The following is a 23,729-nucleotide window of genomic DNA, read 5'->3' on the forward strand; positions in this document are numbered from 1 at the left end:
CCGACCGCGGGTAGCATCAATCGCCTCCCTGACAACTCAGCAACACGGTGCCATGCATACCATCAGGATTAGAGACAGGATAGTCGACGGAGGGCGCGAGGGTCTCGGGAGCTCTAAGCTCACGCGGCCATCTTGGTCAAGCACTAGGCTCCTCCTCCTCATCTTGAAATTTAGCTAATTCTTAAACATTTGAGACCCACCAGATAGGTCTCAGCATAGCATATGTTCACACCAAATTTAGTATCACAGCCTCTCTCTGTGAACCAAAATTCATACCTGAACTCTAGGTACTAAGTATGTGGAACTTCTCTGAGGTATAACTATTATTTATCTCTTGTGTTTTTATAGATCTGACTTATCGACTTTCAACTACATCAAATCACTTAATTAGCAAAGCAATATTGCCCACTGGTTAGGGCATTAATATTAGTTAGCTTGGTCTGAATTAATACTAAAGGTTTTGAGTCCATCCCTCACCGGGTTAAGGACAGGCTGGGAAGAAGCACTAGATAAGGCAATAGGTGACAAAGCATGGAATTACTCATTCGAACATGTAGCCAAAGTGTCCAGAAACATAATTTAAAATAATTCAGTGTAACATTTTACACAAAGTATATCTCACACCAGTGAGATTAAAAGGAATATTTGGATTGGGTTGAGGGTGCTGCCATAGATATTTTCCATCAAATGCAGGCAAATGTTAAAACGGGGCCTTAGAAACCTTGGTTACTATCACACTGGTAACTGGGGGCGTTCCCACACTGCGGCAAAAGTAAGTTGGCAGATTTAATGCTTATACTTGCGAAATGAAGGTCAGCGATGCATTAAAAGACCGCAGCACCCTTCATTAAACCATAGAAGGCAGATGTTGCAAGTTGGACGATAGCCTTATAGCCACAATAGCAATGTAGTACGCTATGCTCAAAGCCTATGAGAGTGGGATAAAGGCATTCCTTTAAAATTCTGATGAGACCACCATGAATAGTTGGTAGACATTTTATAAAAGACCCTGTTGCCTTAGAGGTGCTGATAGCCAAATCGAAGAACTGCTAAAGATCAGAAGCATCCAATGCCGTGGACTTCAAGCGAACTAGCAAAAGATGATGTAGAGATGTGATGCAGATGCCCAGAGATAGACGTTGTATGGAGCTTGGGCGAACCAAATGCTAAATAATAAGGGCCTGATGGAGGAAAGGAGCGTTATATTGCCCCTTGTTCAGTGGTACTAATGGAAAAGTTCATAACATGGGTTTTAAACTCAGTTTGCATTAATCGCTGTTAATTCCCCATCCAAAGTCATGGGCCTAAGCAGTAGGTGAGGGTGTATGATAAAGATAAGGGCCATTAACTTTTAATGTCCAAAAGCATGTGAAAATTAGCAACCATCCCCCAGTTTCACCTAACAGGCCAACTGTACTGTACCTATCAATCAATCAATCAATCAATCAGGGAATTGTGAAGCGCACTACTCACCCATGAGGGTCTCAAGGTGCTGGGGGGGGGGGGGGGGGGGGGGTGCAGCTCTGGGTCAGCCGAAGAGCCAGGTCTTGAAGCTCTTCCTGAAGGTGTGCAGTTTGTCTGATGTTGATAGGGAGCTCGTTCCTGGTCTTTGCCGCGATGTAGGAGGAGGCTATTCCACCCATCCTGACTCTGCGGATGCGTGGGATTTTGACGAGGGTGAGGTCGGCGCATCGGAGGTTTCTCTTGGGTACATGGAAGGAGATTCTTTCGTTGAGATATTGGGGTCCGGTGTTGTGGAGGCATTTGTAGGCGTTGGTGAGCATCTTTAAGGTTACTCTCTTCTCGACGGGAAGCCAGTGGAGGTCTTGCAGGTGTTGGGTTATGTGTGCATGTCGAGGGATTCAGAGGACGAGTCTGGCTGAGATGTTCTGTATGGTCTGGAGCTTGCGGAGCAGGAGTTTGTTGATTCCAGCATAGAGGGTGGTTCCATAGTCCAGTCTGCTGGGTATGAGTGCGTGGGTGACAGTCTTTCTAGATTCGGAGAGGGTCCATTTGAAGGTCTTGCAAAAGGATACAGAGGGTGTTGAAGCAGGTGGAGGCGACGGCATTGATCCGTCGGGTCATGGTGAGGGAGGACTCGAGTATGATGCCGAGGTTCCGGGCGGTGGTCCATGGGGATGAGGAGGCTGCCGAGGGCGGTGGGCCACCAAGTGTTGCCCCATGCAGAGGAGGAGGATCCGAGGACGAGGACTTCTGTCTTCTTCGAGTTGAGCTTCAGGCAGCTGCCCGCTCATCCAGGATGCAACATCCTTCATTCCTCCCTGGAAGCTGAGTCTGGTGGTGTGGGGATCCTTGGTGAGGGAGAGGATGAGCTAGGTGTCGTCGATGTAGGATACTATTCTGGGTCCATGCTGTCTGACGATGGCGGCAAGGGGGGGGGGGCATGTGGATGTTGAAGAGCTTGGTGCTGAGCGACAATCCGTGGAGCACTCCGCAGTTAGTCTCTGTGGGTTCGGAGAGGTAGGGCATGAATCTGATTCTTTGGGTTCTGCCGGTGAGGAAGGAGCGGAGCCAGTCGAGGGCAGCTCCCTGTATGCCATTGATGTGGAGTCTGGCGGTGAGAGTGCGGTGGGAGACGGTGTTGAAGGCTGCAGAGAGGTCAAGCAGGATCAGGGCCGCGGTGTGGCCTTGGTCAAGGAGGATGGGGATGGAGTCTGTGGTGGCGAGTAGAGCGGTCTCAGTGCTGTGGGTGCTGCGGAACCTGGATTGGGAGGGGTAGAGGATGGACTTCTCTTCGATGAAGTTTGTTAGTTCGGCAGTGACTATCATCTCGGTGACTTTGGTCGTGAAAGAGAGGCGATGGGTCGATAGTTCTTGAGGTCCGTTTGATCTGCTGAGGGCTTCTTGAGGAGAGGCTTGACTTCTGCTCTTTTCCAGTCATCGGGGAATGTGCCTGCTTCAAAGCTAGTGTTGGTGGTGCGTCGTAGTTCAGGTGCTGTGGCGACGGCAGCTCTGTGGAGGATGTACGGAGGGCAGGCGTCCGTGGGGGGCTCCTGAGTGAATGCCTTTCATGGTCAATGTGGTGTCTTTGGTGGTGACTGGGGTCCAGGAGAAGATGGTAGGCTGGCTGTCGTTGCTGGGTGGAGGAATGGGTTCGCTGTCCGGAGTTGAAGTTGTTGTAGAGGGATCTTATTTTCAGGTGGAAGTAGGAGCCAAGTTGGTTGCAAAGGTACTAGGAGGGTGTGACATTCATGACTTTGCTGGGGGGGGCTTGATGAATTCCTGAATGATGCTGAAGAGTTGCTGGCGTTGGCATGGATTTTGTTTGGGTGAAGGTCCTTTGATGGTGGATCTGATGAGTTGGTGGTGATGGCGTTCTTGTAGGTTGTAGGGCCTTCCAAAGTTTTGCTGTCTCTCCATAGCTTCTCGAGACGTCTGTAGGTGCGTCTGGATTTTTGGAGGTCAGCGGTGAACCAGGTGCCCTTCCTGGGGCGCGGTCTGTCGAGGTTACGGAGGGGGGGGCGAGCTTGTCTGCGCAGTTTGTGATCCATCTGTGAAATTCTTTGGCTGCGGAGGTGGTGTCGGTCAAGGTGGGGGGGGATCGTGGATGAGGATGGAGTTGAGATGCTCCTCGTGACCTTGCGCAAGTTCTTTCACGGAGGGCGTGGTGTAGGTGTGGGGGCAGTGGTTTTGTCGAAAGAGAAGTGTTCGCAGTGGTGGTCCGTCCAGGGGTGGTTGCGTGTTGTGGCTGAAGTGGATGTTGTTGCCTACTGCGAAGATGGGGTCAAGAGTGTGTCCTGCCGTGTGGGCGAGGGTGATGACAAGCTGTTTCAGTCTGAGGTTGGCGAGGTTGTCCAGGAGGGTGGCAAAGTTGGGGTCGCTGAGGTTATTGAGGTGGAAGTTGAGGTCTCCGATGAGTATGTAGTCCATGGAGGCGATGGCGTGGGGCGCAATTAGTTTTCTGTTCAAATTTCACAATTTCATTGAACATAAACTCCCCAGGTGGGGCTACAATTCTGCGCCTTCTGATCAGCATTTATCAAAGAGTGATAAGTATGTGTTCATGTGTGTTTCAGGGAGAATCTGGTAAAGCGTGTTAAAAAATGCACACATTCAGTATAAGTTGTATTGTTTGCTATTTCCCTTCAGTCTCCAGCTGGCACTTTCAATGACAAAGCACGTTACCTGCTGGAGTAACCACTATATTGCCAAGTGAAAGACACATTTCTTTAGATCTAGTCCATACTGTTTTCTAAAACATAGAGCTAAGTGTTTCCAGTGCGCCCCGACACAGAGATTACCCTGCATCGCCTTTGTAGTTAGTACTCATTGCAACTAAATAACATACACTCCTGCTTGCAACTAAATAACATACACTCCTGCTTGTTGTTAGTCTACTTTTGTCCTGATGATGACCCCGTAAACTGCTTGAGGGGCGAAGTGTCGACATACGTGGCCACAAAAACATATAATTTAATGCACAGTTCAGTGTATTGAATTATATGGACTTTATAGATGCAACCATTGTATTAAATTATCTTAGATATATAGTCTTTCACCACTCTTCAGTTTGATCACAATGGACAGCTAATTCTGATCATAAGCACCTTCTGACAGTAATAGATTTTTTGTTGACTGATTTAAAGTTCCTCTGTGTTTATAATATATAAAAAATAGTTTACTCACTGCATATCATGATATATTGACTATCTCACTATAATTATTATTCACTTTCTTTAAATGACACTTTGTTGGACAGTGCTCTCTATATTAGTACTCATGGCTAACTTTGGTCTACGGGCCCCACCTGTGGTTCACATTGTTATTTTCTTCTCCTTACCACCAGCTGAGCTGTAGGGACCTGCACCAAACCTCTTATCCACACGAGGTGGCCATTAACTGGGTTCTCTCTGGCAGCAGCCCCCTTACTCGCATGTCCTGCATGGCAGACCACTCTTGTTGCATGGAATTTCCACCAACCTAGGCTTTTTTGCCACTTGCAGGGTGATAGTGTGTCCAGCAAGAGTCTGTATTGCCTTCTTCGGGGTCCCCCACAACAGGACCAGTCTACAGATGACAAAAGGGGCTCCCCTGCTTCAGGGTCCTCTGCAAGCCTACCCTTTACTGGGCCTGAAATGGATTCAGGGACATAGTGCAACCACCTCTGGAGGGATCCTACAAACTCGAATACAAGCAAGAGTCTCAATGTCCCACACTCCTCCTACTTAGCCTAGCGACTTTACAGTAGAGGGACCCAAGAGGAAAACCCAATCCAAACAAGGGCTCTATTGTCCCTTTACATGCCGTATATGTGTCGCATGTTTTGTGTTGTCCTGACGGAACGTAGGTGTTTTTTGACACAACTAACTTTGTTCTGGGTCAAAACAACTTAGTCCTGACGAAAGCCCTGGATGCTAAGACCATCCCAATTTAGGGCTGAAACTTGTTGACTGATACATTGGGTGTAAGACCATTATCTCCATAGACACGTACCTGTAATTTAATTTTTATCATACCAGGAACACTACTGATAAAGGGATAGCTTTCTGTTTCGAGGCATTTTTTATCTTAAGACCACAAGTTCTCCCTGGAATATGGTCAAGCTTATCCTAGTTTGTAGGGCCCAGGATGAGACCTGTTGTTAAGGCATAGCACCAATAGGCTGTATCTAACAACACCAAGGTCTTGTTTAAGTGTCGTGGGTCAAACTTCAAGTTGGTTGTGTGTTTTATCCCAGAGTGACTACCAGGTTTACAAAAAATATATAGGATACATTTTTTGGGAGGGGATGTATCGACTGGCAACCCTGACTTATGCAAATTCAGTATTGTTCTTTACCTGTGGTTATTTGTTCTCAAATAAGCCAAATTAGGTTGATCGAAATAAAGGTGGGGGTTTCAAGAATACATGTGTGTATGTAATTTGTACATTCAGAAATAATTAGGAAAACCTTTTTCTGGAAACATGCAAGTAATTATTTAGTTATATTACTCAGCATTAAATATAAGTGTTTATTTTATTTAGGGGAAACCGTAAATGAAAAAAGAAAAGAAGCAGCAGAAATACCTTCATTTCCAGAGAAAGGAACTACACCCAACACTTCACAGGTAGAGCAATGTGTTCTTCAGTTTAGTGCCAAGGTAGAACTGAAGGACTTGTATTTTTTTTGTAGCTGGTAACACAGATGCAGATGTAATTTTTATTATATTTCTTGAAATCAAGACCACTTCATTTGCAGCATTTCATATTGTAATCAGCTGCCTGTTAGAAAATTCTCATACTAGAGACAATTGTAAAGTTTTCAAAGCCTTTAGTATGCGAAAGGAATGAACCCTGCACATGATATCTTAATTACAGTAGTACTGTAACTTTAATAATGCTATTCTGTATAGTTCGATTGCTATCAAGTGATGTCTTCCCTCCAAATCACCAAATACATCTTGAGCTTTTTCAGGTTCGCAAATGTTCATATTCTACCCAATATACCGTTGGTAAAGAAAGTCACCTTGACAAACTTTATATTTTTGACATAGTACCTATTTCTGTATTCATCTGACTTGTGGATACAAGGTCCACACGATTTACATAATTGTCTAAGAAACGTGTGCTACCTAAACTCTACAGTCAAGCCATGTATATAGATCAGTTCTTCATATCTGAAAGAAACACGTTAGTTATAGATTCCTTACATTAGAATTACCCACAGGTGTCAGACTGGATCCGGAAGGTTTTTGCGTCAGCAGTACCTCTGCGCGTCTGAAGGTGGCGTCGGTCGGCTCCACGTCCATCGTCGGTGTCATGGTCGTCGGTATGACGTCGCGGCAGCTACTTAGACACCGCCCTCGCGCGCTGACGTCCGTTCTTTCTTTTTCCGCGCCAGCCAGCGCAGATCCAGTAAGAGCGGAACCTCCGTTATTTTTTGACTAAATTTTTCTCAACTTTTGTCGACTTCTTTTTTGGAGTCATCGACTCTGAAGGTGCATGAGGGATGCCCGGTTTCAAGGCCTGTGGTTCCTGTCATCGTGTGATGTCGGTGGCGGATCCACACCGCATATGTCTTTTTTGCCTGGAGTGCGACCACGACCACTATTTGTGCTCCGACTGCCGGTCGATGGCGCCCAAGACTTTGCGGGAGCGATCCCGAAAGCTGCTTGAGCACTGGCAGTCAGCTCCGCGCCGTTCGAGGTCCCGGTCGAGAGGGAGGTCGAGGGACCAGTCGCGGAGCCACCACCATTCCGGTTCGAAATCGTCGCTTGGGGGGGCCTAGGTCTTTGCTGCTGGCGGATCCGGCCCTGGCGCCGCAGGCCCCACTTGGATCCAGGTTTGTATCCGGATCGGCGCCAGTTGACCTAGTTGCACCTCTTCCGACGGCACCACTACCGTGTTCGATGCTGGTCAGCTCCCCGGCCGGCATCGACCCCGACCTCCATCCCGATGTGGACACGGAGCCGGACCTGCGTTGGGTGGGGTTTTTATGCCCCTGTTCACTCCTGGGCTCCGTTTTCAACCGCAATGGAACCATGAGGATGAGGATGAGGAGGAGGAGGAGGACTGGGAGGGGTCAGGTGACCCATTAACTGACCAGTTGGACAGTGAACAGGACTGGATAGAGGAACTGGGGGCTGCAAGTGGTTGGGACACCACCCCTGACCTTGGCATGTTGTCTCCTCCTACCGTGGTTAGGGAAGAGAGAGAGAGGCATACGAAGTGGTGTTGCGTAGGGCGGCCGAGGCTCTCAACCTCGAGCTTCCTACAGTGGTGGTCAGGACTAACCTCCTGACTGAGGTGCTTCAACCGGCTGCAAGCTCTTCGGAGCCCTTGCTGCCATTTAATGAGGCCCTCACCGACGTCCTTTTGGGCATGTGATCTAGTGATCCAGGCCCAACATGGGGGTTGCTGTGGACAGATTGATTGCCCGACTCCTCCACCCGGCTCCGGGCGACCCCACTTTCCTCTCCAAACATCCCACCCAGGAGAGCTTGGTAGTCCAAGCCTCCACTTCCAAGAGCGCCTTCACTACCGCTCCACTGGAAAGGGAATCCAAGAAGCTGGACCACCTTGGTAAGACATTTTTCTCTTTCGCCAGCTTAGGACTGCGGTCCATAAACACCGCATGTCTTTTGGGCCGTTATTCCCACTCAGTGTGGGATATGGTGGCGCAAGTGCTGCCTCAGTGTCTGGAGGAGGCCCGGGCAGTGCTCTTCCGGGCTGTTGCTGCCGGGAGGGATGCAGCGAAGTTTACGATACGTTGTGGTCTGGACACCGCCGACTCTCTGGGCAGGACTATTTTAACGTCAGTAGAGCTTTCTTGTCGCACTGCGCCTGAATGAGGCCCACTGGCTTTCCAGGGGATGTCCAGAACACCGTGATGGACATACCCTTTGATGGCCGTCCACTTTTTGGCGACAAAGCAGACCACGCTCTAGAGCTTTTCAAGGACTCACGTCCTTGGGCCTCTCCACCCGGCCTGCGCAGTCTTCTTTTCGCCCCTTTCGTGGCTACCAAAGGGGTGCCCTGCTACGTCCCACCCAGAACCACAGGCCGCTGCAAGTTACCCACCTTTCGCGCGGCCGGGGACGTGGGAACAACCGTTGTGGTTCCGGGGGCCAGCGGGCAGGCCAATCCTCTGCAGCAGCCTCCAAATCTGATCATCGAGGTTTTGGCTGCTGCTGGCAATGGCAGCACTGTGCAGCTTGCCGCTGCTCGCTCCGCGGCAATGGTGATGAGACCACATAACCGACCGCCCCTTACCTGACCCCACTGGCAGCTGATTTGAACCTACAGTGGTGCTATGGCAGTGCAACTGCTGTGCTCGCACAGCGGTAAAATAATCCCGTGACCGGACCCAAGTAGATCCTCAGGCCTGTAATGGATTTCAACCCTTACTGTGCAGCGGAGACAGAATGCAGCTATATGTTGCCATGGGAGTCCATGAGTTGTTGCGGCCACGTCTCGCCATTTGCCATCGGCTTTGGCTCACCTTGCAAAAAGTAAATGGGACAGTGAGGCAAGCTCCAGGCCTAAGTTGCTAAATTATGCTCACCAAAAGTTGCTTTAGCGGTACGCACGGTGATGGTCAGGATCCTCTTCTGAGCTGCTGCCTGCCTGCCCTGTTACAGCTGAGAACTAGGCATCACACAGCAGTCTGTCAGCAGAGCCTTTAGTGTAGCTCTCTGTGACAGGCTGCGGCTGGTGTGATGATGCCGCCAATAGGGTTGGGTAGGTAGCGGCCGGTTCCCAGGACTAGGGCAGACCGCTCAATCAGCTAATGATTTTCATTGATGAGCTAATTTATTTTTTAAATAATACAGTCTGTGACCTACAATGTGACTCCTCTAAGAGTTTCTCGTTGCTCAAATGGGTGTAATTTCTGATATTTATATGTTTCCCTCGCATCTTCATTGCTTGAATTTGCTCACAAGAAAGTGTCACTCATAGTTGTTGAAATGTTACTCATAATTACACTGAAATTATGAAAATGTCACACAAAAGCAATCTGAAACCCTGCCAGCAATGCACAAGCAGCTTCTGTTCATGGTCCTCATAGGCTGCCTTCTTTTTTTGTTTTTTAACTCCACATGAGAAGAACACTTACGTGGAATGAATGGGTCCAGCAAGCTAAATACCAGTTGAGCAGCAAGCAGAGGAATGCTTACAGACAAACACAGGACTGGATGCTCAAAGAACGGATCATATCAATCGGAGGCCTGACTGGATGGAATTGGGGGGGAGTTGCTCCACTTGGGAAAAAATCAACCGGCAGGCTGATTGCATGGCCATAAGATAACTGGTTGCACAAAGAAACCTACCTGTAGACAAGCATGAGACTTGTTACTCAAAGAAAACTATCAACCAGTGGGCTGATTAAAGAGCAAGCCATAGACCAGTTGCACAAAAAAAACTTGTAGACGGCAAGTGCTGCTTGCGAGTAAAACGGGACACACGTGAAAAATTGTAACTGTTGCAGCTTGGTAGTGAATGCTTTACATTGTGGTCATTTATTTATTTACTAGTACATTCTATATAGAAAATAATTATGTATCAAAAACCACTAAAAATAGGAAACCAGAAAATAGGTTTGCCTTCAAAGAGGCAGAAACAAAAATGAATGCTTATCAAGGGACAAAGACAAGCCAAGCTGTAAGAAAAGGCAAAATGTATGTCTGTGCAGATCTGCTCTTTTCTGATACAAAGTATGTTTTAAAACTGGATTGCTGTTGTTCATAAGACTGTTCTTTATAGGCTCTGAAGATTGTGTGACCTAAACATACCTATCATTTTTGTAAGTTGCTATCTCGTCCTCCGCTCTGGACCTCTTCTTCCATCGACTGCAGTGCGTGCACCAGCAAACTTCCTTGACCAATTCTGGCGCTGCTCACATACTGTTAACCAGCATGAGAGCAGTGCCCTGATTGGAGGGAGCGGCCTTGCTGCACTCTCCAGCGTACTGGAGGCCTGCAGTTGCTCTCAGCAGCTGGGTTGTGAGGTTTAAAGTGTGCCTGTCTGGCTGGCTGTCGTAATATGCCCACCAAAGAGACCTGCGCATTTTAAACCGTGCACAGGCAGCCCACTGCCCACCACTTATCCCTGCTGCCACTCAGAAAGCCCCGCCCTGACACTTGTTTCAGGAAAGGACGATGAAAAATAAAATGGTAATAAATAAATATTCATTTCTGGGGCTTTGGGGCATTTAAGTGGGGCGAAGCTCTTCCGCTGTAACAGAGGAGCCGCCCTTGTGCTCAGCTGACTAATGCCTTATAGAAAAGCAACTATCACAGTAGAATAGGCATTGTATCAATTTACTTCACCCCTCCCGTGTTTCACTTCATCTCCAACCCTACTAAGTTGATCTGTCAAGTTCAGAGTGAAAGCAGGGGCATAACGCAGGCCCCTGGAGCACAGGAAGGTCCCCAATCCTATAGGGGCCCTCCACTCAGCCCAAGGCCAATGACTGTTTGTGATGTATGGAAGATATGAGGGCCCCTCGTCTCATTCTGCAGGGCGGCCCCATCATTTTGCATTACACCACTGAGTGAAAGCCAGAGAAGATAACATAAAGCTTGTTTCAAAACCTATAGCTCATATATGTATAATGGTTACTATACAACGCATGCTGTAGCTTGCAATGCCTTCATCACACATGTTAAGTTAATTTAAGGTAATTCAACCCTCTACCTACATATATCTAGCTAAATAATTGTAAATTATTTTTTTCGGGAGGAGACCACCACTAACTACTCTCCCCCATTTTTTAAATAATAATTTTCAATTTAATTATCCTTACCGCCTTATACCTCACCCACCACAAACCCGCTGGTTAATAATAAAGTGGAGGGGCTGTCATAAGAAAGTTTAGTTTGCTGGCATACACTTGCAGCATCTCTTCAATAGTTTTTTTAAAAAACGGCTGTCGAGACGCATACAAACACACACACTTTCACATACACACAAACTGGTACACACGTGCAGACAGGCTCATTAACAACACTAGCATTCTCTCACTCATACACACAACATGGAAAATTACCTGGGATAGTCCTCAGGGCAGTTTCCTCTGCACATCGATTCCTGACTTCCAGAATGACCAAACAAGGCCCCAGTGAGGCTCACACCATTATGCCCAATCAGAAGCACAGATAGGACTGAAGGCTGTCCTTTTTACTTTATCATGGCTTCTGATAGGGCATAAGGGTGCAACCCAATTCGCCATTATCTGACAAGCTGCACTGCCTGACGCTAGTGCAGTGTGTCAGATACGTATTGCTTCTGTGAAAGGATGGGCTGTAACAAGCCACGCTTGACACGTGTCATACAGCCCCAGGAGCCCTCTTCTGTTGCAAGGTGATATTGCAGCTTTTACATGTAAAGAAATTGACTTTGCGATCCCTTCGTAACATATAAAAGCTGTAATATTTTAAGAAATAAGCTGCAGGTGCGACGTGATTGTGGGAGAGTCACTGCCCTTTTGGCCCTTATGGAGAAACCGCCCCTGCTTAAAAATACTCTTTCCACCCTATGCCCCTACCCACCTCTAAACTCTAAAAATACCCTTACCACCCTATATCCTTACCCACCTCGAGACCCTAAAAATGCTCTTATCACCATATACCTTTGCCTACCCCTAAACACTAAAATACCCTTACCACCCTATACACTTACCAACCCCTACATCCCAAAAGTATCCTTACCACCCTATATGCCTATCCTAAACCATAAAAATACACTTACCACCCTATACACCTACCTATACCTAAATCCTAAAAATACCTTTACCAGCCTACACCCTTACCTATTCCTAAGCCTTAACAAGTACCTCATAGCCACTCCTAAACCCTAAAAAGGCCCTTACCACCTAAATACCCTTGTCCACCCCTAAACCCCAAAATATATATATGTGTGTGTATATATATATATATATATTGTGTTTTCTGGAGCGGAGGCTACGAGGAGGCAGCCTTACCTGGGGAGCTACATAGTTTGATATATATATATATATATATATATATATATATATATATATATATATATATATATATATATATATAATCAATGTTTAAAGCAAAGCGGTCAGAGAAGTGGCGTGCACTTGCTGATGGTGCAAGTATTGGGATGTGACCACCATCCCCACCAAATCACTACAAGCAACAAAGTACTACGCTGCACTCCCAGGGGGCTTCAAAATCACAGATTTTATTTGGCAGCCTTAACCAGCATGTCACCTACGCGTTTCAACCCTTGCGGTCCTGATCACGGTGGCTGGACCTGACGTGTGATTACATCCTGTGTTCACGTGCCTTATATTGCTCCCAGGCATTATGGTACTTGAAGTCCGGTGATTATTCACTTTTAATATGTTGTTGGGATCGCACACTCAATTGGTGGTTTATTGTCCAGGTGTCTCTGTGGGGAGTTGGCCTGATGTCTTATGGCTCAGTGCAAATACCACCTGCTTCAAACGCCCACTAAAGTTTTCATTTTCTTAAACTCCTCTGTGTGCTAGTTAGCTTTCTGCCAGCAATATAAACATAAACAGGATTTCTTTTCTAGTCGCCAGTATTTCAATTAAGCTCTGTATTTGATAGAGCTGCCAACATGACTTCTGACCCCCCCCTCACCCGGACCTTAAACCCTGATCGCATCGACAGGAAAGCTGTTCAGCTTCAGACACGCACTGACCATGTCCCACAAGGCTGTTTTGGCTGCGCGGTTATGGGGACTTGCAAGGCAGTTTGGAAGTTCATGCCGATCCAGAGAGAGAAAGGTGCATAAAGAGGCTGAGTAGACCTCAAGTGTAGGCTCAGCAGTTCTAAGGGACACTATTCACCACTGACTGTAAATAAATAACACGTGTGGACAGATTTTGCTGGTAAGAGAAACTACATAAACGAACCCTAGGGTGGCCGCAGGCTGGGACATTGGCCATGGTGCCCACAGGTAGATCAGCAGTTGCCTGAAGATCATGGGTGTGTTGGTGGGGTGGGGTGTATATTGGAACACAATGTCCATCTGCCACACATGCCATTGGATTAATCGTTCAAACTTGTTGGCATTGTGAAATCAAGCACTTTGTGATCTGGAAGAGAACGAGGTAACTGCACTGATACCCAGGCCCCGTGTCATTAGGTCATTATACATTTGGGGGGAATGGCACATGGCAGTGAAGCCGGCAGCCCAACTACTCCCATGTGTGGCTCTACATCCAGGTCTTCTACATTAAACACCTTCCCCGTTCGTCACCCAATAAATACTCTTTCACCATCCTCCGAGTTATAATTTTGGTTTCTGACGTATCCCCATTGGATGATTTTTGGAAAAAGGGTTTCCTCTCGCTTTGCCTTAGTTCCTTTATTTGCCTAAATTGAGAGCTCTGTAAAATTATGTAAATTATATAGAAATTCACTTTACCTATCGTGAAGTTCATGGGCATGGGCTCGGGCTCAGAATGTTGCTCTAGGTAAGTGCTGTATTTAAATTCAGGTCACCCTCCTAAGTGAACAGAGCACGAGTTCTTTTCAGATCGAATGTCCTCAGCATGTTAGCTACATGTATATCATCATACAAGATTCTGATTCAGATTGTCTTTACTCCTTAGGTAAACATGGAAACTTCGCCCTGGCTGAGTGCAGCTGACAGCTCTGCTGCAAGTGGGAGAAGTCAAAATGCAGACGGCAATCCTTTGATGTCCGACCTGCTCAATGATGTGCCCTTCACTTTAGCACCACATGTTCTAGAAGGGCTCAACACCTACAGCAGCTTTCCTGATAGAATCCTCACTGCTCGTCTTAATGACAATTTATCAAGATTTTTGTATGATTTCACTCTTGAAAATTCCGTGCTGTGTGAACCGTGATGTGGCATGTATTTCTGTTTAGTCCAGCATTCTTTAAGCACCTTCTTCATTAGAAAATGTGTGGGACATGAGCAATTGACCAGTCATTTTCGTGTTTATTGTATTGCGAAATGTGTATGTGCCCTTGTATTTGTAAGTTTGAACTGTTATATTGAGAGTACAGGTGCAATCTTAAAATGGAATTAAAGCCTTAATTGTGCCTTGTGGATAATTTCTAAAGCAGCTTTTGGACAAGTAAAAAATCCAAAATGTAGGCAGGAAAATAGGCACTGACCCGAAGAGTGCTTCAGAAGGGGCTGGCCTGTCGTGGGGCACAAATCGAAAAGAATGAGGAGAATCCAACTGAAATGGAGGCTTCTGCCTCACACACGCCAGAACTGTCCATTTGCAAAACCACTAAAGCCGGGGATCAGCTGACTGTGTGCATGTTCTAGGAAAATAAAGGCGGTATATTCCCCCCTGTGTATGATAGAGCAATACCACTAGTCATACAATACTCCAACTGTACTTCAGTAGCATACAACCGGTGACATGCTCACGGTACTGCCTCTCTGACCACACCAAGCATAGGACTGTCTCCTTCACGCTGAATTGCCATTTGCTTGCCCGGGAAGATCATTATTATGGTTCCCATGTCTTTTCTTAACCATTTCTGTGGCATGAATGTAAAATACTCGAAACGAGTGCATGGTTATGCCATATCCTTTTTTATTAACCTTAATGTTTTACATAAAGATTCAACTTGATGCTGCACCTGTATGTTAATTTTCCCACAGAACTATTTATTGTACAAAATGTTGTTCCTTTCTCAATTAAATTATCTCAAAGCCTCCAGTTTTCCTTTAGTGCTGTCTTGTGTTTTTTTTCTTCATTTCTCTTTTGTGGGCGTTGCCCCAGGCCCTACGCCTTTCAAGTGAATCTTTCACTGTGGTGGCTTGGCCCAGGCCGGCTCCAGCATAGCACTGTGCTCATTCCATAATTAGAGCCGATTCATGTTTTTCTTTAAAACACCATTTTGAATGAATGCATGTTTTAATGGTCAATTGTCTACCTTTACAAAATTATTTTTTCTAACGTGCTTTTGTGAACAAATGCTTCTTATGTTAGGCTCAATATCTCAAAAACTTCGCCAAGTCCGCAGCTGTGCAAAGCAGTTGGCTTGGCAATAGTGTGAAGCCAAATCATGGTGACACTGACATAGAATTACAAATGTCAACATAGCAGTATCCTGTGATTACAAAGAAAAGTAAAGTAGCACCCTCGTCTCCCATTCCTTGAGATTTGCAAGAAAATGCTCCAGCGCTTTGTAACTGGTCATGCAGCTTTAAAGAATCGAAAAGTTACCAACTGCACTTCTCAGTGGGTTACCATTTGCATTGGGAACGCTGTCCTTTGGGACAGCTATAGGCATCCGAGGGAGGATGCACCGACCCCTTGGCTCGCTGCATCGTCTGCCGTTCTGGGGCAACCTCTGTGGTTGTAATGGAAATAATAAAATTCCAAACAGGACACTGGGGCAGTTGTTGGCAGTTCCAGTCCTTCTTCACCCTTATTTATCTGAGTGTAAGGCAGAAGCGGGACAGCTGACAGCTTCCTTCTTTACAACTGTAATCAGTATACTTAGGTTTGACTCATGCCTCGATGGAATAAAGCGAAAAGCATTTTTCCCCCACCCCGCGTAGAAAAGCTGGAGGTTCAGAGTGAGAGTTGAGTCTGGGCAGTAAGTATGGGGTCACGAAGGATTGATGGGGCATAGGGGCACTCCAACCTTGTCTAGAAAGTAAATCTGACTCTAAAAAGGGTCTTTTGCGACCCTGTTTAAATGACCAATAGAAGGTGGCATGAGAAAGAGGAGTACCCCTTCTCTTTGCGAGTCACAAAGGAATGCATTAATGGTTTATGAGTGTTACGTTCTACAGATTTCTAGAGTGCATTATCACCCATCAGGGTATCGTGGCGCTGAGCAGGTGTGAGACTAGGCAAACCTAGGACCTAGTGGGACTACTTGAAAAGCCAGGTCTTCAGCTTCTTGCAGAATTTAAGAAGTGAGGAGAAGGCTCCTATGTGTAGTGGCAGGTTCTTCCATGCTTTAGGAGTGATTTAGGAGAAGGCTCGATCTCCAGATCTGGTTTTCCATATGCGCAGGATTTGTGCAAGTAAGAGTGTGGACGAGCGGAGGTGTCTGGAAGGTGTGAAAGCAGATGCGATTGTTAAGGAATGCCGGGCCATTGTTGTGTAGTGTCTTAAAAGTGTGGGTGAGTAGTTTGAATTGTGCTTGTTTGAGAATGTTGAGCCAACGTAGCTTCTTCATGTATGGTGTTATTTGAGTGCGGCATAGGAGGTTGAGCGTGTTTCTGGATGCTGAGTTCTGAATGGTCGGCAGCCTTCTGGTGAGTTTTTGTTGATTCTCGCATAGAGGGTGTTTCCGTAGGCCAGCTTGCTTGTGACCAGGGTGTATGTAACAATTTTCTGGGTCCTGATTGGGAGCCAGTTGAAAATCTCCCTCCGCATCTTCAGGGTAGGAAAGCATGAGGCGGTGACGACATTGACTTGGGCGGTTATGTCGACTTTGCTGTCAATGATGATCCCAAGGTTCGTGACATGGGTTGTGGGGGTGAGTGTGGCTCCTAGCTCTGCTGACCACTAGGTGTATTCCCACTATGAAGTGCTGCTTCCAAAGATTTCAATTTCTGTCTTGTCCATTGATATCATGAGAGCGGAGGATGGTTGCTAGTGCAATTGCAGTTACCAATCTTTGTTCAGATACTGGCCCCCGAGTTTGAATGGTAACCGATTGTCAAAGCAGAGGCTGTCCCCTTTGAGAATTGTGTTGTGAGCTCTCATGGGACGCAGACAGATCTCCTGGGGGCCCTCCTCCGGATGTCATTCATTCCAAGTGAACTTTTTGTTTATATATTTAAATGCAGCCTATGTTCTTTTAAGAGACGCTAGACGAATAAAATGTTTTTTGCTTAGGATGAATATGCACAGTGGGCTATTCCTCACAGGCCTTCACACATGCAAAGGGTTGGAGAAAGCCTACTGCCTAATAATATTCATTAGGAAGGAGGTTGTGTGAACTGCTTCAAATCCATATTTTGTGATGGGACTGAATAGTATATCATTTGAATTGCAATTTGCAGATGCTTACTTGTGACATTAGTATCATACAGTTATCTGGCCCGTAATGTCTGAAAGGCACTGTCGTCTTCAATCATGTATGGCTCTGTTCTTGGCCCGCCCCTCTCTTCCTTTCCACCACTACTAGAGAGTCTTTTAGTAAAGAATATGACTTCTCGTGGTTTCTTTGTGTAAAATACTCCCTCTACATGACTTCCGTATAGAACAAGATTTGCTGTAGTACTTATTTTTCCAATACCCAAAGATCACACTTACTATGGCATTAGTTTAATTGATTACAATAAATGACAAATAGAAATTGCCATTTCCATTAAATGTCACATATATTAGAAATCAAGAAAGCTACACATTTTATTTATAACAAAACCTCTTTTATTAAAATACAAGTAAGAGCTATAGTCACAAATAAATAAAAATGGGTTAGAATCATGCAATTTATACCCATTAGTGATGTCTATAAACGACACAAGGCCAAAAATATTTGTTGTACATGTGCTTATTTACAATATACAGGTGGTTAAAGAATACCAAATGATGCAACTCCCATGGTGTGGCGGTCATTAGTTTTTGCATTTTCAAAAACAAAATCCTGTTTGACAGACTGCACAGACATGTTGACATCAAACTTTTAATGCATTGACACAAACCACAGTGACGTGGGTTGGGGGGGTCTCACCAATGCTAAGGTAAGTTTGCTGGGCCATGGACATTTCTAAATTTGTAGGACTCTTGGTATGGAAGGAGTAAAGTACTCCGCCATACTGTTGAATTTACTTCCATCCTCCAAAGTCCCAAAAAGAGGTTACCTGAAAAAATGAAAAGTGTGACAATAACATAAAATAAATAATATGGTTCCTGGGCCCCGATGAGAGCAATATTTTATGTTACAGAGCAGAAGGGTAAAGCCAAGACCATTCTCATTGTATATTCTGTCTTGTATTCGGACAAAGGGGAAGTGGTGATGTCACCCTGCGTTATGAGCCAAAGAGTAGATCATGAGATTTCAGAAGCATTATGCAGAAAGCGGTCTGGTTTCTGAGAGAAGATTAAATGGGCTACAAAGCCAGATTAACATGTTAGCACAGGAAAGTACTGTATGTATGTAGCCAAATGACACTTCCAGTTGCAGGCCTGTTCCCCTGCTTCGAGTCTTCACAAAGATGTCTGAGAAAACAATGACTAAATGGTTAAAGAGGGTCACCTGGAATTATCAAGGTTCTTGACCCTTAACAAGCTGGATTCAGATCTGAATGGGAATTCAGGTAGATGTAGTGCTGTGTTGGATGTCCTCCAGCTGATCAAAATCACAAGCAGTGCTGATGCTCAGTCATTCGGAACCACAGCATCATTTAAAATGTTTGACCATGTGTCTTTTTACTTGGAAGAGAAACCTGGGAGTGCCCTTGATTGATTCCACTCTTCCTTAAAAGGCAAACACACATTTTTTTCTTCATCCCTACCTGTTTAACATCTATGTCAAATCCTGTACTCTTATTAGCTCTTCCAGCTTTCGAATTCATTCATATTCTGATGACGCGTGGATTCTTCCTTGTCTGGACCAGGGATCCATTACCCAGAGTCTCGTTTTAGGGGTTGTTTGCTGGCTGTCATTGAACTGTAGCTTACGTAAACTTAATACTAACAAAACGTAAATGGGTGATGGCAGAGACAAAAACCGAGAGACTGCAAAATGGCTAGCAGCAACACTAGGAGAATAAATGTCTCCTATTGCTTCTATTGAGCGTATTCGCTTTAAAATGAATAAAGATCTTTCTCTGAGCACTCAAATTAACACTGGTAACAAGATGCTTTTTCATTTGCCTATACCTCCAAAAATTTGCAATGTCAATGTGTCTTGTCTTTGCAAGATGGTGTAATGTTTTTTAAAAAACAATTGTTATTGGAAGAATATGCTACGAAAATAAAACGAAAAAAGAAATGATGCTGCGACCTAAGTGCCATGTCCATATCCTTGGAATAAAGATTTTTGATTAAATAACAATTTTAAAATGGCATATAATGGTAATGTAACAGGGTGTTTCCTTCAAACAGGTGTACTTGGAACAGGTGTAGAAACCCTTTTTAGTTTTAATGCACATAATAAGAAAATATGATTTATTTCGTGCAAAGAAAATGTACTATTATCTTTGAATTACTGTAACTTGAGACAGGTTAAGCACACATGGATGACTACAAAATGACAAAGAATAAAGAATGGAAAGAATAAGGCTTTAGCCCACCAGCCCTGGCACTGAAGAGCATTTCCTTTTAAGCAGATGATCACATTGATAAGGGAAAATGCCATCACTCATAGTTCAAGAAACAGAATGGCTGAACTGGGTTGTTCCATTGTCCCATGTTGTATGCTTTGCTGGGTAGAAGCAAAATGGGAAGCATTCTATGAAGAGGGCCGACCTAAAGCTCTTCTGTGTATGTATGTATATTTTTATTTATGAACTTTGTTTCATTTCACAAGGCTGCCTATAAAGCTAAAGGTTCCTCTAGGCGCGTCTAACGAGAATGATACCTTGTCCCCTCTGCTTAACATATAGTACTGGTAATGCCTTGATATCTTCGCTAAAGGAAGGTCTTAATTCGGGGCTTCCAGCAGCACATCTGGGCAGATGACTGAAAAAGCTTTTGTTTTTTACTAATGCTTTCTGAGGAAGGATAACCCCATCTCAGTTGCTGAATGGAGACACCATTTGCTGGCCGAATTCCAATTGTTGCTTTCGCCAGGTGGATCATTTTTTTCTTATTGATAAACTCAGTCAGACCCATATGTCCGCCTCGCTCCATTTGCTGGCTTAGCCTTCTCGATACTGTTGGTAGATTGTGCTCAAGCTGGAGATTTCTTTCATTGGACATATATTCATTGTACAATCATTCATTCTTTAGTAAATTCATTACAATGAATCTCGTCCATGCCACCTCCATACAATGGTCCAACCTGCTACACATATTTAACTATTCCTACTGCCATGTTGTTCCAGGTTGAAATATCAAACTCCTCACCACTGATCACAATACCCTCCCCTCCACTACACCCTGAACAGTAGAGTAGGCATGGAGGTTAGGTTAAATTATATTTGACAAACAATTCCCAGCGTATCAAAATCGGAAACAATGTCAGACCTTTTTGCTGGTCCCTATGTGGACCATGAAGGCTCCATCCTTTTCCTCTGTTCTTTATCCTCTATGTAAACACCCTTGACTTAACATTGAGAAAGTCCCATAATGCTTTTAAACAGTAGCCTGATAAATCCCAATTTTATTTGAAGACTGTGGCCCCCTGAATATTTCAACAGGCTAGATCTGTGTCTGAAAGCCATAGGTGCATAGATGTCCCAGATGAACCGTAAATGAAATCCTGAGAAAGCCAAGTTTCTCCTCCTCTGTTGAAACTTGACATACGCTGGACCACTAAACTCGAAGAGCTAACCACCCTTTCCAAAACCTCATCAACGTCTCATCTAACTGGATAAATAAGAATCTCACCTTTGGCAGTTTTGTTGATAAGTGCAAGATCCCAACTCAAACGTCTGCGTAACATCAATCACAACATCTCCAGTTCTGACTCTGAAAATGCTATTCAAGCCTCTGTAAATTGAAGAACTTATTGTAAAAAAAATCCTGTTCACGGGTCTCCTTAAGACCTGCCTTGCACCTATTAGAGCTACCCTCCACTTTACTGTTAGATTGATCACTAACATCAAGAAATTTGACTTGATCTCACCTCTTCTCAAATCTCTCCTATTATTTCCATTGGAATCGTGTTCTCTTTACAAGACTGGCTGCTTCACTAACAAAGCCATGTACTCTGCCTATCATGTCGCACAAAAACTAAGTTCTAATCACAACTACTTATATTAGTACTACTTATATTGCTCTTGCCCCCCAAGCATCTTATTCTATTTTGCAATACACCTCTTTACAATTTCAGGCACACAGCTGAATGTATTACTCCCGCATTTTATACTGGTTCCAAGGCGAGAGATTTACCCACTGAAATTACATAATTGTTTCTATATTAAATAAATGGAAACAATCTACATTAGCCTTTGAGCAGTGCCTTTTTTCGGTTTGCAAAATAAAGGCATGATATTTAAAAAGCCTCTCCGGTCCCTTGTGGTCCCTCCAGTTAAAGTGAAAACTGATAAAAGCTAGTGTTATGTATGTTCCACATCAGCTCCTCTACTTTAATTCGTTTTGAAATATTGCTTCATAAACTCCTGCAACCAGTACAAACAAGAGACAATAAGCAGGCAACCTGGTTCAGTGCAATCAACGGAGCAAGCATTGGCAAACCCAAAGGTTTGGGTTTAATATGTTGATGCATGCAAACACAGGCATCACAAATGTTATTTGCATACATTATCAAATAAAAATGAGCGTCAATACCTACTAAACATAGAGTAACATTACTGGGTTATTTGATCTCCACCATGAGCATCAAGTGCTTGTATCTAGAAAAGATATCTGATGATGGTCACCTTTACTGATGACAAATTTTATTGTACCAGAAGTCCTGTGTTAAATTGAGGTTTCATGTAATCCTATCCAAAATGCACAGTTTAGTCAAATTAATGTAAAGAAAATAGTTATAACTGTGGCAACAACACTCTTAAGCAATAGGGAAATATTTTCTATGAAAACAGTTAAATCATACCATCTGTCAGTACGTATAGTCTTGGCTGTGGTCTGTGTGTGGGTGTGTCAGGATAAGCTCAGGCAGACAACAAAGCATCAGGCTTACAGGGGTTGTAAAAGATGGACATTAGGTCAGTGAAAACGGAGGAGAAAGGGAACATTAGACTAGTAACTGTAGAATATTTAGTCATTCACTTCCTGGGTTAGTTGCTTGGTTATCGGTCGTAGAGCCATATTTATGACCACACATTGTTTTTAGACTTTGCCTGTCAACATTCCGTTAGTTGCATTGGCTTTCGGTTTCACTCTCTATTTGTTGATCATGTTTGTTGTTTTCCTCCCTCCCTCTGATCCAGTGTTTGTTTTCCTCCCTCTCAGTTTCAGTGTTAGTTCCTCCCTCAGCCTTATCTTCTGTCCAATGTGTTTTGTCATCAAGCCCTGGGGCTCTCAGCTGACTTCGAGGTGAGCTTATGTCTCACCAGAGCAACACCCACTGCCAAAACTGTTAAGCTCTGAATGGCGTATTGTTCAACCAGCTTGTCAAACATTTCTGTTGTGGTCTGTCCTCCGGCCACTATCTGTCTCCACAACATCAAGTTACGGTTGTGCTGTCCCTTTACTGAATCAATTCCATGGTGAAGACCAAGCTCTAGTCCAGAGTTTCTCTCTGTCACTCCCCCAATGCATGTTAAGAGGGTTACTCAATAAGCTGACCAGAGAGTGAAGAGAAGCATCTGGTTTATTCCATATGCCACAGCATCCCAGGCTCCTCACTCTGTGTTCTAGAACTTAGTGACAGCAAGGTTCCACTGTTCTAGTCTATTCTTCAATGTTCTGGTATTTTCTACAGTGCAGGTGACATGGGTGATGGACAGATACCACAGTTAAGTACAGCATACTATCCCATACATCAGAGAATGAGGATATGGCATAAAGTTAATGTTATCGCATCACCTATGAAGGTCTTATCCCACGCATCAGTCACTCAGCATCCATGGTAGTGATGGAGCAGGGGAAACAAAATATTTTTTATCCCTTTGAAATGAATGACCTCATTACTTTAATGATACTAATTGTTTGAATGCATGTACTAATCAACAAAATGCACCTTTATTAGACACTACATGTGGAAAAACTAACTGGCTTTGCAAAATCTAATTTATTTACAAGTGTGGATTAAATAACATCAGTCTTGTGATTTACGTAATAAATAGAGTAAAAATTACATGGATTTTGTTGTGTAGTAAAATTATACTGTGGCAAAGAATGCAGATGGTAAGTAAAATGGCTTTAAATGTCGCTTTTGCTAGGTAATATCTAACACGGGTTATTAGAATGGCGGGTGGTAAACAGGCTTATTTTCTATGTCTAATTTCTGTTGTGCTTGTTCTTATTTTAGTTTTGTTCGGGCCTGGTAGGCCATGCCTGAAAATGGCTGCCGGAGAGGGATGGGATTGCGTGTGCCAAAAAAGATGGCCCGTGCATGAGCAGAGTGAATGCTCCAGTCATGTGTATGCGGCCTATGCCCGTAGTGAGAGATGTCAAGGCCAGCCGGACCTGAAACGAGAGTGGTGCCAAGAGTTCAGCGTGTATGCATGGGAACGGATGGGAGAACCGAGCTACAGAG

General features: G+C 44.7%; 1 protein-coding gene across 5 annotated transcripts in view; it reads left to right on the plus strand.

Annotated features, from left to right (window-relative positions):
* The window catches only part of UMAD1 (UBAP1-MVB12-associated (UMA) domain containing 1), a 136,976-nt gene extending 121,820 nt beyond the window's left edge, over positions 1–15,156 (plus strand). For 4 of the 5 annotated variants that reach the window (XM_085630882.1, XM_085630885.1, XM_085630884.1 and 1 more), the window contains 2 exons: positions 5,986–6,068; positions 14,054–15,156. In XM_085630882.1, the coding sequence (XP_085487008.1) occupies positions 5,986–6,068; positions 14,054–14,311 (341 nt within the window). In that variant the 3' untranslated portion in view covers positions 14,312–15,156. The remainder of the gene's footprint in view (positions 1–5,985; positions 6,069–14,053) is intronic. The other variant, XM_085630886.1, reaches the window with a different exon arrangement.
* Positions 15,157–23,729: the final 8,573 nt, after the last annotated feature.

This window comes from Triturus cristatus, chromosome 10 (assembly GCF_964204655.1).
Source record: "Triturus cristatus chromosome 10, aTriCri1.1, whole genome shotgun sequence".
Classification (NCBI taxonomy): Eukaryota; Metazoa; Chordata; class Amphibia; order Caudata; family Salamandridae; genus Triturus; species Triturus cristatus.